The sequence below is a fragment of the Vicia villosa genome, unplaced genomic scaffold (assembly GCF_029867415.1).
Source record: "Vicia villosa cultivar HV-30 ecotype Madison, WI unplaced genomic scaffold, Vvil1.0 ctg.000442F_1_1_1, whole genome shotgun sequence".
Lineage (NCBI taxonomy): Eukaryota > Viridiplantae > Streptophyta > Magnoliopsida > Fabales > Fabaceae > Vicia > Vicia villosa.
The window spans coordinates 372638-388994 of record NW_026705210.1 but is presented as its reverse complement, the minus strand read 5'-3'; the positions used below and the strand labels follow the sequence as shown (position 1 = coordinate 388994).

Below are 16357 nucleotides of genomic sequence, written 5' to 3'. Positions count from 1 at the left end.
TTGAACCAAGTGTGTTTCTTCAAACTTCTCTCTTTTGTATCTTTTAAAACATGCTTCAAATTGCAAAACACTCAACTACAAAGTTGTTCATCTCCATGAGATGAACAATATTGATGTTGAACATTTTCTGAAATAATGCCTTCTGACGCGTGTAAGCTGATGGTGAAGTTGATTGCTCATTAGACTTTTTAAGAACAAAAAAATTTCTAAGTATGAGAACTTTCCATTTCTAGCCACTTTTCTATTTTTGGCAATTCTTGTCGAACTCTCTATTTTATTCATTCCTCGACTTTTCTTGATTAATTTTCCACCAAAAGTCAATATTTGAATAATTTTCCCGATTTTGACCCAAAAGTCAACTGTTCCGATTTTCCGACTATTAATGAAATTCCCGATTAAATCTCTTCCACTCACATCCAGTCAAACAAGCACATCCACACAGTCAGTATGAGGAGTTTTCCACACATAGAAGCCACTTCTGATTAAATGTTGACCAGAAAGTCAACTGGTTGACCTTGGTCAAAGAAACCCTGATTTAAAGAACCAGATGGTTTGCAAGCTTGTACCCTCTAATCAATGCCCTGATTTGAAGCAGAGAGACACCCCAATCCAGGAGGACTTCAATGAACATAGAGCCACGTAATTCTCTGATCAAACTTCTTTGCAACAGAGCTTTATCTTGCTAGCCCTTGAATAGCACCTATGATATGAATGCATGAGTGTGAGTTATGACCTAAGCGATGTATGTACATGAATGCAAAACCCAAGCCAGTTAGAAGTTAAAGGGTAGGACAAATTTGGGGTATGACAGCTGCCCCTATTTAATCATCTTATACTCGAAGGCGAGATTGGCGCCAGCCTTTCGAACACTCGAAGTAGAAGAAGATTAAATACCGAAGACCTGAAATTTGTCCTGAGGAGATGGAGTGGTTTTTATTCCTTTTATTTCTGCCTTGATATCTGCTGGGGAAGGAGAATTTTTGTTTTTCTTGATGGAAATATTTACAGTGAGTAATTGGAAAAACGGTGATAGCTTGTAACGTAGCCAAAGTGCCAATACAAGGTTCTCAAAGGGATTGATATTTACATGGAAATGATTGGGAGAGGAGTAGGTTTGACAGAAAGATAAAGTGACATAGACAGTTGTTTTTTGAGGGAGATACAGACGAGTATCAAGAGAGTGTCACATACGAGCATCAAAAGAGGATACGGACGAGTATCGAAAGAATGATACATACGAGCATCAAAAGAGGATACAGACGAGTATCGAAAGAATGACACAGACGAGCATCAAAAGGAAGATACAGACGAGTATCGAAAGAATGACACAGACGAGCATCAAAAAGAGAAACCGACGAGCATCGAAGGAATGACACAGACGAGCATCAAAAGAGATACAGACGAGTATCGAAGGAATGACACAGACGAGCATCAAAAGAGGTACAGACGAGTATCGAAGGAATGACACAGACGAGCATCAAAAGAGGTACAGACGAGCATCGGAGGAATGACACAGACGAGCATCAAAAGAGATACAGACGAGTATCGAAGGAATGACACAGACGAGCATCAAAAGAGGATACGGACGAATATCGAAGAAATGAAACAGACGAGCATCAAAAGAGATACAGACGAGTATCGAAGGAATGACACAGACGAGCATCAAAAGAGGTACAGACGAGTATCGAAGGAATGACACAGACGAGCATCAAAAGAGGTACAGACGAGCATCGGAGGAATGACACAGACGAGCATCAAAAGAGATACAGACGAGTATCGAAGGAATGACACAAACGAGCATCAAAAGAGGATACGGACGAATATCAAAGGAATGACACAGACGAGCGTTCGAGAAGCTTGGTAGATGGGCTTACTGGGGATTGGGGATTGGTGAAAACCAAGTATCGGCACTGTGGGCGGAGGAGATTTGCGATGTAGTAGCAGATATCAATTGGAATTTATATGGACAACACTTTATGTGGAGAGGCGCCATTGGCTTGATTTAGCACTGATTTGTATTATCTGGCTTATGCCTTGTATGCATGTTTGACTTTTTCTATGGCATAATGTTCCGCTTTTGACGAATATGTTACGCTTTTGAGGATGCAAATGCTATATGCAATGGATTCTATATGCAAAGAGTGCCAAATAAAGGCACTGGTGGAACAGAAGAGTAGGATCATTGGGGTCCGTTGCCTGTGATCTTGAGACGCCATTGTGGGTGGGCGTTGGGAGCTTCATAGTGCCAAAGATTATTGGCAACTGTGTGGAGGATTAGAACATAACTCTATTGGGGAGGAAGTGACTTTGCTCGACTTTCTTTGCATCCTATATTGCTCGGGGAATCACGAGTTTTTTTGAGAGACCATTCTTCGTCTGCCATATGGAAGGGGGATATGGACCTTTTCATGTGCTCCATGCTTACCCGTACTGATGAATTATACTTTCGAACTTTCATGCGGGATGATGATGACCTTTGTGACATACTATGAGCCAAGATGACGGCTAGAACCTGCAACCTGCACAGAAGACAACGTTTGGACGCAAATGTTGCCCCTCAGAGCACTTTCATGTTTATGTAACATCATGTTTCGTTTGATTTTGTGATTATTATTCCCCATGCTTTCAATGCAATGTTTAATAACGAATTAAATCACACCTCGCATGCGCAAAAAATGAAAGGAAAGAAATAAAGCTTTTGCATCGAAAGATCATTTTATTGATGGAATGCCTGTGAATAGGCTTCTGTACAAGGAAGCAACTCCTAAATGAGGTAGTTGCGAAAAGGAAAATACAAAATGTAAAGAGCAAAATGGCAAAGAGAAATGCTCGGATTTCCATTAAAACTGATATTGCTACAGTTCCCATATCCTTGATCCTCTCAATGCTTTGCTTCAGAAGGGTAGCGGTTGGATTGATCTGTCCGTTCTGTCAAGGGCGTATAGTGGTCTTTGTGAAGGATATTCAGACTGCAGCCTCTCGCTTTTGATCCCTAACTTTTGCCTGGATCGCCCTTTCGGGTTTTCAATCCAGCGGGATACCCCTTTTTGCCTAAGTCGCCCTTTCGGGTTTTCAACTTAGCGGGTTATTCTTTTTTGTTTTATCCCTAATTTTTGCCCAAACCCTTTTGGTTTGCCGGGATGCCCTTATTTTGCCTAGGTACGTTGACCTAGCGGGTCTTTTATGCGTAGTATTTTTTGACTGAGTCTGAATTGACTGGAAGCGGAACGTCCTCCCCATCCATCTTTGTCAGAATTAAAGCACCACCTGAAAATGCTTTCTTCACAATGTATGGTCCCTCACAGTTGGGAGTCCATTTGCCCCTTGGATCAGTGTGAATTGGCAAGATCTTCCTTACGACTAGGTCACCTGTGTGGAATTCTCGAGGCCGAATCTTCTTGTCATACGCTTTCTTGATCCTCTTTTGATACAACTGGCCATGGCAGATAGCAGATAAGCGTTTCTCCTCAATTAGATTGAGATGATCAAGCCTCGTTTGAACCCATTCTGTTTCATCGAGTTTGGCGTCCATCAGGACTCTCAACGAAGGAATTTCCACTTCGACAGGTAATACAGCCTCCATGCCGTAGACAAGAGAAAAGGGAGTTGCCCCAGTTGAAGTACGAACCGAAGTCCTATAGCCATGCAAAGCAAATGGCAACATCTCATGCCAATCTTTATACGTTCTAACCATCTTCTGGACAATCTTCTTTATATTCTTGTTAGCAGCTTCGACCGCGCCATTAATCTTTGGCCGATAGGGTGATGAATTGTGATGTTCAATCTTGAACTCTTCACACAACTCTGCCATCATTTTGTTATTAAGATTGGACCCATTATCAGTGATGATCTTGTTTGGAACCCCATATCGGCATATGATCTCTTTCTTGATGAAGCGAGTAACGACTTGCTTGGTCACGTTCTTGTAAGAAGCAACTTCAACCCATTTGGTGAAGTAGTCGATAGCAACAAGAATAAATCTGTGTCCATTTGAAGCTTGTGGCTCTATCCGTCCAATCATGTCTATGCCCCACGTAGCAAAGGGCCAAGGTGATGTCAGGACATTCAGAGGAGTCGGGGGAACATGAATTCTGTCAGCATACACTTGACATTTGTGACATTTCTTCACGTACACATAACAATCACTTTCAATCGTCATCCAGTAATATCCTGCTCGCAAGATCTTTTTGGCCATAGAATGTCCACTGGAATGAGTTCCGAAAGATCCTTCATGAATTTCCCGCATGATCAGTTCTGCTTCGTGTCTATCCACGCATCTGAGCAAAACTGAATCATAGTTTCTTTTGTACAGGACGTCTCCTGACAAGAAGAACTTGGATGCTAACCTTCGAAGCGTTTGCTTATCACCAATCGTAGCATCTTCGGGATACTCTTGCTTCTCAACATACCTCTTGATGTCGTAATACCATGGCTTTTCATCATACACATCTTCAGTAGTGAGACAATGAGCAGGGAATACATGAGCAGGTTCCTTGTAACGGAGGATCGTTATGTCTGGTACTTCTTTAGGGGAGCTAACTCTGAACATAGCCGCCAAAGTAGCCAAAGCATCTGCCAATTGATTTTCCTCTCGGGGGATGTGATTGAAAGTGATTTCCTCGAAAGCGGGCAACAACTCCAAGATATAGTCCCTATAAGGAACCAAATTGGGGTGTCGTGTTTCCCAATCACCTCTTACTTGATGTATAACCAGGGCAGAATCCCCATAAACCTCAAGGATCTTAATCCTCATATCAATGGCCGCTTCGAGACCCATTATGCAAGCTTCGTATTCTGCGACATTGTTTGTGCAATCAAAGCATATTCTAGCTGTGAAAGGGATGTGGGTTTGACGAGGAGAAGTCAAAACTGCCCCAATACCATGGCCCATAGCATTTGAGGCACCATCGAACGTGAGAGTCCATCGCTCTCCTGGTTCGGGTCCTTCATTATCATCCAGTTTCATGATATCTTCATCAGGAAAGTCAAACTTCATTGACTGATACTCTTCTAATGGCTGATGAGCCAGATGATCTGCAAGGACACTTCCTTTGATGGCCTTCTGTGTGACATACTGGATGTCGTACTCTGATAAAAGCATTTGCCATCGGGCTAGTCTTCCTGTAAGAGCCGGTTTTTCAAAGATGTACTTTATCGGGTCCATTTTGGAGATCAATAGAGTGGTGTGAGTCAACATATACTGCCTCAGTCGGCGAGCAGCCCATACCAAAGCACAGCAAGTTTTCTCGAGTAGTGAGTAACGGGATTCACAATCGGTAAACTTTTTGCTCAGGTAATAAATGGCGCACTCTTTTCGACCAGACTCGTCATGCTGGCCCAGCACACACCCCATAGATCCTTCAAGCACAGTTAAGTACATAAGAAACGGCCTCCCAGGAACCGGAGGTATGAGAATTGGTGGCTCTTGGAGATACTGCTTGATCTTTTCGAAGGCTTCCTGACAATGATCATCCCAACGGATATCTTGATTTTTGCGCAGCAGTTTGAAGATGGGTTCACAAGTGTCAGTGAGATGAGAAATGAACCTGGCTATGTAATTCAATCTCCCAAGGAAGCCTCGAACTTCTTTTTCATTCTTTGGTGCTGGCATATTCTGTATCGCTCTTACTTTGTCAGGATCGACCTCAATCCCTCGTTGACTCACAATGAATCCAAGTAACTTTCCAGATCGCACTCCAAAAGTGCACTTATTTGGATTAAGCCTCAACTTGAATTTTAGCAAACGAGCAAACAATTTCTCAAGGTATACCAAATGTTCCTCCTCAGTTTGGGATTTTGCAATCATATCATCGACGTACACCTCAATCTCTTTATGGATCATATCATGGAAAAGGGTCACCATAGCTTGCTGATATGTTGCACCAGCATTCTTAAGACCAAAAGGCATCACCTTATAACAATACGTACCCCACGGAGTGGTAAAAGTAGTCTTGGTCATATCTTCAGGAGCCATTTTTATTTGATTATAGCCAGAAAAACCATCCATGAAGGAGAATACCGAATACTGAGCAGTGTTGTCGACTAGCACATCAATATGAGGCAGAGGGAAATCATCCTTCGGACTTGCCCTATTCAAATCTCGGTAGTCGACACACATGCGTACCTTTCCGTCCTTCTTAGGAACGGGTACTATGTTTGCAATCCAAGGAGGATATTCACACACAGATAAGAAACCAGCCTTCAACTGTTTTTCAACTTCTTCCTTGATTTTCAAAGCCATATCAGGTCGAGTTCTCCGTGGTTTTTGTTTTACCGGCGGACATTCTGGTTTGAGAGGTAGCCTGTGCATAACTATATCCGTGTCTAAACCAGGCATGTCTTCATATGACCAGGCGAAGATATCAACATACTCTCGAAGCAACTCAATCAACCTTCTTTTTACATCACTTTCCAAAGCGGCGCCTATCTTGACTTCTCTCTTTGCTTCTTCTGTACCGAGGTTGATGATTTCTATGGCTTCCTGATGTGGCTGAATAGATTTCTCTTCTTGTCTCAAAAGTCTTGCCAATTCCTCGGGGACTTCACACTCTTCCCCACTATCCTCATCAGCTTGGTCAATTGGATTCTCAAGGATATTAGGACGTGGAACTGTAACATTATCATTTTTGATGGAATTCGAGCCAGATCTGCACGATGGATGATTTATGCCTTAGAATGCAACACATAAAAGAGAAAGAAAAAGCTTTGCCATTTTTTGAAAAAGTTTTTTAAAGTAAAAACAAAAATGAAAGAAATGGAACAGTAATTGCATGCGAAGATATGATTTTCATTCAATATTAAACAAATTGAAACAACATGGGGGCCCTTCTTTATACAAGCGGTCGAAATGCTTAGGGCGAAGCATATGACTTATCGAAACAAGAAAATTACATCTCCATAAAAGTGACTCTGGGGACGTCCAAGATAGTCCAATTGTTGAGTTCCTGTCCAGGCGCAGCATGGCAAATGAATTTGGAGAGATCTTCTTCATCATCATCATCCACGGCGAGAACCTGACTTCCAGAACTGGTGCTTGCACTGACGAACACTTGAGAAATGGGGGGAATCACCTTCTTTCCAGGAATTATGCTGAGCTGAGCAGAGGAAGATGGTTGATACCCAAGGCCATACTTGTCTCGCTTCTCATGAACATCAATCAGCTTGCCCCAGGCGCTATGGGGAGTGCCAGCTTCTAAGAAGGCCTTAGCATCATTCAGAGACGAGAGGGGTGCTCCGAGTTCTTTCTTATTTTCAACCACGGGGAGTTTATCAACCGACACAATCTCTAAGGCCTGAAAAGGTGTCTCTTGTATCTCTCCCTCCACTTCAACATAACGGTATGACGCCAGATTATTGACGATCAAATCCTCTTCACCAGTGATCACAACAATCTTGTCATTCACAACAAATTTCAAACACTGATGGAGGGTAGATGTCACAGCCCCAGCAGCATGGATCCAAGGACGACCCAAGAGGCAAGTGTATGAAGGACTTATATCCATGACATAGAAAGCAATATAGAACATGTGAGGGCCAATCAAAACAGGTAGATCAATTTCCCCTTCTACGGACCTTCTGGAGCCATCAAACGCTCTGACACTCATAGTGCATGGTCTCATCATAATCCCATCCATACTCAGCTTAAACAAAGTAGTCTTGGGCATCACATTAAGAGAAGAACCGGTATCAATCAGAACTCGAGACAACACAGCATCCAGACACTTGACGGAGATATGCAACGCTTTGTTGTGTGCTCTACCCTCAGGTGGAAGTTCATCATCAGAAAAACCCAAACAATTACCAGCAGCAATGTTGGTCACAACCCCTTCAAACTGAGGCACGGTAATGTCTTGAGTCACGTGAGCGGAAGCCAGAACTTTCATCAGAGCATCACGATGAGCTTCAGAATGTACCAAGAGAGACAAGATGGAGATCTTGGCTTGGGTCTGATCAAGTTGGTCAATCACTTTGTAATCACTTTTCTTAATGATTTTCAAGAGTTGCTCGGCATCTTGGGCATTACGTGTTACAGGAGGATCAATAGCAACTTGCTTTCCTTTTGCTTGTGTACTAGCCTCTTTATTGGTCTCTTTAGGAAGTGGAGGAGGGGCAGCAAAGATCCGACCACTACGGGTAATGCCACTAGTGCCAGTAATATTAGTGATGCTCGAATTACCCACTGGAGGGCAATCATATTTCTTCCCTCGAATATACACGGCATTATAGCTCCAAGGGACAGCCTTAGAATCATTCACAGGAGAAGGAACAAGAGACGAGGATGGAGGGGTCGAAGGAGCATTTGGAACCTGAATAACCAAGGGAGTCCTCGGAGCCTGAATGACCAAGGGAGTACTCGGAGCACGAATGACCAAAGGAGTACTCTGATTCTTTGACACCTCAGCAGGATGGTAAGGTATCTCTAGAGTAGCCACATCTTCGACAGGAACGACCCTTTCCACTCTAAGAACACCTTCATCCATTAGTTTCTGAATTTCTTCTTTCAACCTAGTGCATTCCTCGGGGTTAGAAGAACATTGCAAGCAATAATCATGTAGTTCACACAAAACCTTTTGTTGCATAAGATATTCTCTGACAACTGCTAGCGGCATCCTTACCTCATTAACATCACTCACTAGGATCTGATCATCACATAACTCAATAGCATTGGTCGCACCGGCATGAGGAGGCATAGGATTATTCTGCACATTAGGACCAGTAGGAGTGAACGAGATGAGCTTGCCATCGAGAAGATCCTGGACTTTCCACTTGAATGCCCTGCATTTCTCAATCGTGTGGCCGGGAGCCCCAGAATGAAATTCACAATGAGCATTCGCATCATACCCAGGAGGAAGAGGGTCGGGTGGAGGACCCATTTCGCGGAGTTGCACTAATTGACCAGCAAGTAATTGGGGAAGAAGCTGAGCATACGGCATTGGAACCGGATCTATACGCCTGTCAGGGTATCTTTGCCTCTGTGGACCTCTTTGACCTTGAGGCCTAGGATTCTGTTGGCGATTCTGAGGAACAGCAGCTTGTTGTTGTGGTACGAAAGGCTGTTGGGGTGCCATCCATGGTTGTGGAAGAGCAGCAGCATATGCTTGAGGGACATAAGGACCTGGAACAGCATAAGGCATCGGATAATAAGGAGGTGGAACAGCAGAATATGCAGGAGCTCGACCTTGGTCAACAGAGGCAGTGCTAGTCTCACCTTCCTTCTTCTTCACAAACCCAGAATACGGCTTCTTACCATTACCACTTGAGTTGCTAGGATTAGTAACACCTTGAATGGTACCAGCTTTGACACAGTTCTCAACCCTCTCACCAATGATGACCACATCCGAAAAGGAAGGAGAAGTATTACTAACCATGTGCTGAAGATACGGCCCTTTCAGAGTCCCCATAAACAGATCAATCAACTCGCGGTCCAAAAGAGGAGGTTGGACACGGGACGCAAGTTCACGCCACCTCTGGGCGTATTCTTTAAAAGACTCCTCAGATTTCTGTGACATATTTTGTAGCTGGGCACGGCTGGGAGCCATAGCAGTATTGTAGTGGTATTGTTTCAAGAAGGCGTCGACAAGTTGTCCCCAAGTACTGACATTAGACCTCTCAAGTTTCATGTACCATTCCAACGGGGCTCCAGTGAGACTATCCTGAAAGAAATGCATCAGCAGAGGCTCGTTCTCAGCATGAGCAGCCATCTTACGGCAGTAGGAACGAATGTGAGTCTCTGGACAGGTGACTCCCTTGTATTTATCAAAATCTGGCACTTTGAACTTCGGGGGAATAACAATCCCAGGTACCAAGCACATAGCAGCAGTGTCGAAACTCGAAGTTTTAGCAACCTCAACAGCCTTAAGGCGTTCTTCGAGAGCTTGGTACATCTTAGCAGTCTCGGTCAACTCAGCAGTAAGATCATGTTCAAGATCAATAACCTCATGGTGGTCGTCCACTACTTTCAGTGTCTCATTAATAGGAGTCTCTTTAGTTTTCACCCCTCCGTCAGCAGAATTGGTAGGAGTATCTTTGACCAAACTAGCGACGCACTTTCTGAGTTCATCCTGTCCTTGAACGACGGCATGGAGAGTCTCCATAAGTTGGGCCATTCTTTCCCCCATAACATCCATATCCCTACGGAGGGCAGCTTGATTCTGTTCAAATTGTTCCATGATTCTTTCGTTACTCCTGGTGCGGTAAGGATGTAAGAAAGTCAGCTTCGTCGTCGGGGAAGAAATCTGTTGCTGAAAAGGACCCCAATTAGTTTCTTGTGCAATAACCTGAAAAATGCAATGTGATAATGTGAATGTATGAGTGCATGTGTGCATATGATGTGTTGTGTCATTTTCAGGGTATCCAAAGTAAGATTGATAGTCAAGAACAAATAACAACGTGACGAGAGAGATATCAAGTGAAAACGGAAAGCAATTCATTTCATTCATAATAGCCCCCTAAGGCGAGTAGGTTCAGACACAAATAACAATGTTTCAATATAAAGAGCAATAGAGACCCCATCCAACAAATCTGGTGGTGATCTACAAACAAATTCAATTATCAATTCATCTCAATGTAGAACAAAGGCCCTCCTTGTCTGAAATGGGCGTCACTCCACTTCTTTGTTTCGTCAAATAGCTTCTTAGTCGTCTCCCGATCTCTTCCTTTGACAAGGCTTTGGATCACTTCATCCTTTCGGAATAACTGTGTGTCTAGATTCTTGCAGCAATCCCTAAGTTCGTCACACCCTTTGCATTCTGGGATATAGGTCTTCTCAAGTGCATTTGCTTCACTCATCATTTGGTCTCTGAGCTTGACATTCTCTTCAGCTAGTCGGGCGGTGCGGAGGTGACTTCCTTTCAGTTGGGTCTCAACTGCTATTCTCTGAGTGGTCTCTTCTTCCAGTTTCTTCTTCATGGTCCTCAACTCATACTTGGTTTCTTTCTCCAGTCGGAGCTTGTGGGCTTTCAGGTCTTCTTGATACTCTCGTCTGAGCTTCTCTTTTTCTTCCTTTATAGCCTTTTCTATAACCTTTTGAGGATCTTCAGCAGGAGCGACAACAGCTTTTCCGTCCTTTTCAGTTCTAACCCTCTTCCTGGCTTGAGAAGACTCTCCTTTGAGAGTTTTAAGTTCACGGGCCAGTTCATTCTTTGTCTGTTTAAGGAAATAGCGCTTCAAATCCATATCCCTATCTTTCTCTTTCAGTCTCAAATTGGCGACGCGGACCTGGTCAAAACGTTCCCTTGATACCATAGTTTCTGATATCTTCGGAGGTTGTGCATATAAGAGAGGGACCCTCGGGAATGGTAACAGAAGTGTCTTGACTCTCTCCTTAACCCAATCGGTATAGGGCTCCATAGCAATGGCATTCTTGGCTCCCAGAGTGGATCTCTCACCTATATGAATGTTATTCCAGGCTTTCCTGATTTCCTCAAGCGCTACAGGGTCAGCTCCCTTTTCAAAGTACACGGATTGGTAAATCTCCCTATCCGAAGGCCCACTCTTCATGGTATAACCCAACTGACGAAGAGCTAGAATTGGGTTGTAGTTAATACATCCTTTTGTCCCAATGAGCGGGACGTTACCAAAGTTTCCGCACCTAATAATGACTTCAGATATGCCTGTTCGGAATTGATACCATACGATATCGTTTGCAGTAAGTCCCATGATCCTCTGAGACCATTTCTGAGTAGAGGTAACAAACGGACCACTAGCAGGCAAGTGAGATTTGAACCATTTATATAACAGCGGCAAGCAACCTCGAATAGCCCCCCTTTTACCATGCCGAGAGTGAATAGAATAATATGTGTCAGCCAATAGGGTGGGTATTGGATTCTTGTCCATAAAAAGACATATAGCAGCCAAGTCAACAAACTTGTGAATGTTAGGAAACATCACAATTCCATAGATTAGAGCGGCCAAAATAGCATTGAAAGCCTCCCATATTCCTTTGTCGGCAAATTCTTGAGCTTTTTCAACCAGGAAACTCATGTAGAAGCCATGTGTATCACCATTCTTCTTCCAGTTATCATGAACATCTCCCAAGCTCAAATAAAGAGCGTTGGCAATGTAATCCAACCTAGGTTTCTCTGGGACACAAACAAAAGGCACTCTGTGCTGAATCTTGATGTTGAGGAGGCAAGAGTACTCTTCGAGAGTGGGGGCTAGCTGATAATCTGAAAATGTGAAACAACGGATATCTGGGTCGTAGAACTGAAGGAGAGTAGATAAGGCCCATTCGTCGACACGCGAGTACAGAAGAGATAATATGTTGCCATAGTTGCCACTGAACACTGTTTCATTATGACCAGTGACCAATTCACCCAATTGTCCCAATTGAACCATACCCTCGCGATGGAAAGTATAAGTGTGTGTGCGCCTTGTAGCTCCTTGATCGACGGTCACGTTGTTATCCATTCTTGACAGAGATTGATATTTTCTGGATACCCTGAAAAATGACATGCAAATGAGAATTAACTTTTTTCTTTTCTTTCTTTTCTCTTTTTTTTTTCTTTTTTTTCTTCTCTTTCTTTTTTTTTTTGAAATGTAAACATGCTATGATGAAAATGATGCAGATTGGGTCCCCACGACATAGAGGGACCAAGGCAATAATTCTGAGCAAGAAGATATCATAGGATCAAAGGTCCGGCATAGATCAGAGATCCAGAAGAACCATAATCATCAATAGAACCAAATAGTCACCCACAAAACCAAATAGTCACCAACGGTACCTGTCATGTATATCCCTCCCCACTCACGGGTGCAGTCTAGGTCAGGGTAGGTCAAAATGGCAACCAGCGTTATCAGTCCTCCTGAGGCACCAATGTTGTTGCATCTACATGCCAACAATGATACCCCATTTGGACCTCGACTGGGCGTGGGTCTCATGATCGCACTAGACAAGACCTGACATCTCATCGGCGTCATGACTATCCACTCTATCCTAGGTATCCTATGTGTCACTCTGGCCTGGGTATTGGGCCTTTTACCTCATAGAACATCCCACCCAACCTGCAAAACAGAACAGAAGACCCCAAGGAACACAGAATATAATCCATATGCATGATGTGCAAACAGAAATAAACATGATATGCAAGCAGAAAAATAAACATGCAAACATATATACAAGGTATAGACATAAACAAATAAACACTCAGTAAATAAACAAACAAACGCAGGCTAGGATCGACTCACTAAGGATGGACCAGCAACAGGTCTAGCAACATCCCCAGCAGAGTCGCCAGCTGTCGCACGCTCGCGAAAAAATGAACAGAGTCGCCACCAATATATTTATCCCATAAGGGAAAGGAATATCAGGAAACCTAACAAAGGAAGGAACAGGGTCTTGCGACCAGAGAATCTAGGTACGGGAGTCGGTTACGCGAGGGGAAGGTATTAGCACCCCTCACGCCCATCGTACTCGATGGTATCCACCTATGTTTGTTTCTATCTAATGGGTGTAAAACTATGTCTATGTCTATGTCTAAATGCGAAATGAATGCAAAATGTAGGGAAAAGAAGAATTGTACTCGCACGGGCCCTACCCCGCTGCCTACGTATCCTTTTCAGGAATCAGAGTTACCGTAGCTCGGCTAAAGATTTTCTGTTTGTTTTTGTGTTTTTTAATTGGGCGGAGTTAACGCTCGCGCTCTTGCATAAGGGGACAGCCTAGGATGCAATGGAGCGGAGATAACAATGCCCTTAAGAAAAGAAGAAAAAGAGAGATTGGTTTGTGTCTTTTAGGGTAATTCCATGATGACGAGAACCCACTACAAGGTCTCGCATCACTTCCTTACTTTGTGTTAAATCTTACTATTTATTAGTGTTTTTTGAAGTGTTTTTGGTTGGTGTTTTTTAAGGGGATTTAATTTGTGACTTAGATCATACCAAAAAGAGTTTTTGTTTGTTTTTGAATATTTAGAGAACACACATCGAGGCCTACGCCACAATCGTTTCTCTAAATAACGGTTAAGAAATACACCGAGGCCTCACACCTCAATCATTTCTTCTCCGCTAAGTAGGAAAGAACATACATCGGGGCCTACGCCCCAATCATTTCTTTCCTACTATGAAGTGTAGTAACGGTGTGATCTTCATCGATATTTATTAAGTATTTTAAAAGTTGAAAAGAAAAAGAATGAAAGAAGGGAACTAATTCTAAATTCTTGTCTAAATTGTCTATACAAGGGGGTTAAAATGATAAACCATACAATTATTAACAAAAACTATACATGGAATAGGTAAAGGAAAATCAATATGCGACAAATAAAATTGAGAATTGTAGCAAACAAATGATACTCACAAGCACACATACATCCATTAATTCTATACAAAAATCGGGACTAAAAATTAAATCCTAAGTCTATTAGAGAATTACTTACAAAGAAGTATTAATCAAAGGAAATTCAAATATATTGTGGAGAAACGATTTATTAAAAGGATTAAAACAATTAAGGAAGAAAATTAACAAAAATCATGACAATTATGTACACACTCTAAAATACCTAAAAATATCTAAACAAATTTTTTATGCATTTTATTATTTGGATTAAGATTGGAATTATGAGTTAGTAAAAGCAAAACAAAATTAAAATGAAAACTAAACTGCCAGGGGGGTGTTGAAGTAATTTCTGAATGAACTAAAAAATCAGTTAAAGCAAAATAAGGACTGAACATGGGGGTGGAAACAGCATCGGCGCCCAGGGCCCAGTTTGGAGTGTGGTAGTGCATTAGTGAAGCCTAGGTGTGGTTCAGAAACAATGAGGGCCCAAACTCGCCTGGCCCAATCACTACACACCATTCCAATTCATCTTTGTTTCATTACTTTTATTCAGAATTCAATACATGGTTTTTTTGTGGCCTTTGAACGTGACATACAAGAGAGCTACTATATATCAATTGGTGCACCAATTTTAAGTCACTAAAAACAAAAATAACACCAACAGCTAATCACAGGCTAACACGTCACACACCAATGATTATAGTAAAACAAAATCAACCAAGTAAATGGGGACGGGAACCAATGATGGAACGCCACGTACACCACCGGCGCCATCCCCCTACAACACCATGCACAGACGCCGGAACACCAACTCCGGTCGTCTTCTTCGCCCATCACCACCACCGGAGTTCATAAAAACTCCAGAAATTCAAGAGACCACCATTGTCTGGCTCGATTTTCTTCCCTGATTATAGATCCAACCTTAGTTTTCTCTGAATCACTCTCTAACTTTGAAACCGAGAATGCTTTCGAAACCCTAACATTCAAGATCTTCACTGAGTCTCGTTTCGAATTCAAATTTAAACTCATACACGTTCAGAAAGCTTAAGCATATGATCTAAACATGTAAACCATGTTCATAATAAAATCAATCTCAAGAATCCGTAAACGGTGCACACATACGAAGAGAGCCAGCTCAGATATTTGCAGATGCATATGTTGGCATTAAGATGCTAAAGAAGATTCGAACACTTACCTGTTGACAAATTTCGAATCAAGCCGTGAAGAAAACTCCACGATTCTTTCACCACTTGAATGAGACGAAGACGATGCTTGAGGTATGCTGAACTCAGAGATTCACGTACGTTGAAGGCGGACTCGAATCTTGCTCAGAAAATCAATGGTTGGTGATGGTGAGCACGGAACTTGAAAGAGAATCCATAGTTGTTGAGTTTGTTGTGGAGTTGAGCTCGTGAATGAAGATACTATGGTGGTTATGGAGGTTTTGTGGTGGTGGTTGAGGGAGGAAGAGCAATGGAGGTTGATGGTTGAGTTTGTTAGAGTTTGTTACAGGATGTAACAAACTTTTTTTCTGATGTGAGTGATGGAAGAGAGAAAGGAATCCGAGGGTGAAGAGAATGAGTTTGAGAAATGAGAAAGAGTGTGAGTGCGAGAGAGTGAAAAATGAGTGTGTGTTTTGTATTTATAAAGTAAGTGTGAAAGGAATGAAGGGGTTTCTATGAGTGTGGGACTTGAAGCGTAGCCTTAGTGAGCAAGGGTGGTCATTTGTAGCATGGTCTTTCTTCTTCTTTCATGCATGCAGCATTTTGCATGGTTGTTTAGAGCAATAGGCATATGCTCCTACTACCACAAATATGTCATGGTGCAACATGATTGGTGTTAATCAACTCTTGAAATAGTGATTGTGAATGCATGATAAGTGACCTTAAAAATGCCTTGGTAGTGACTGAACTTTTGTGGAAAAGCCATTTGTAACCGGCTCAAAATTTCTTTAAATGCTGGAAACTCAAGAGCTTTGAATCCCATATCTTTTCCTTCATATATCTTTTGATTCACAACTCCTTTGGAGAAATTCCCAACTACAAACTTAAAGTGTGCTATGATATAAGCAACTTTGGTGTTTGG

At 42.4% G+C, this 16357-nt stretch overlaps 1 protein-coding gene across 1 annotated transcript; it reads right to left on the bottom strand.

Moving 5' to 3' along the window:
• Positions 1 to 10435: 10435 nt before the first annotated feature.
• LOC131628323 (uncharacterized) lies at positions 10436 to 12408 on the bottom strand. The gene is made up of 2 exons (XM_058899170.1): positions 10925 to 12408; positions 10436 to 10532 (listed from the first exon to the last, which is right to left on the bottom strand). The coding sequence occupies exons 1-2, from the start codon at positions 12406 to 12408 to the stop codon at positions 10436 to 10438; spliced, it is 1581 nt and encodes a 526-aa protein (XP_058755153.1).
• Positions 12409 to 16357: the final 3949 nt, after the last annotated feature.

Coding starts and splice junctions, on each gene's coding strand:
- LOC131628323 (XM_058899170.1), bottom strand. CDS start 12,408: ATGGATAACAACGTGACCGTCGATCAAGGAGCTACAAGGCGCACACAC. Junction 10,533..10,924: donor CGACTGGAGAAAGAAACCAA/GTATGAGTTGAG, acceptor ATTTGTTTGTAG/ATCACCACCAGATTTGTTGG.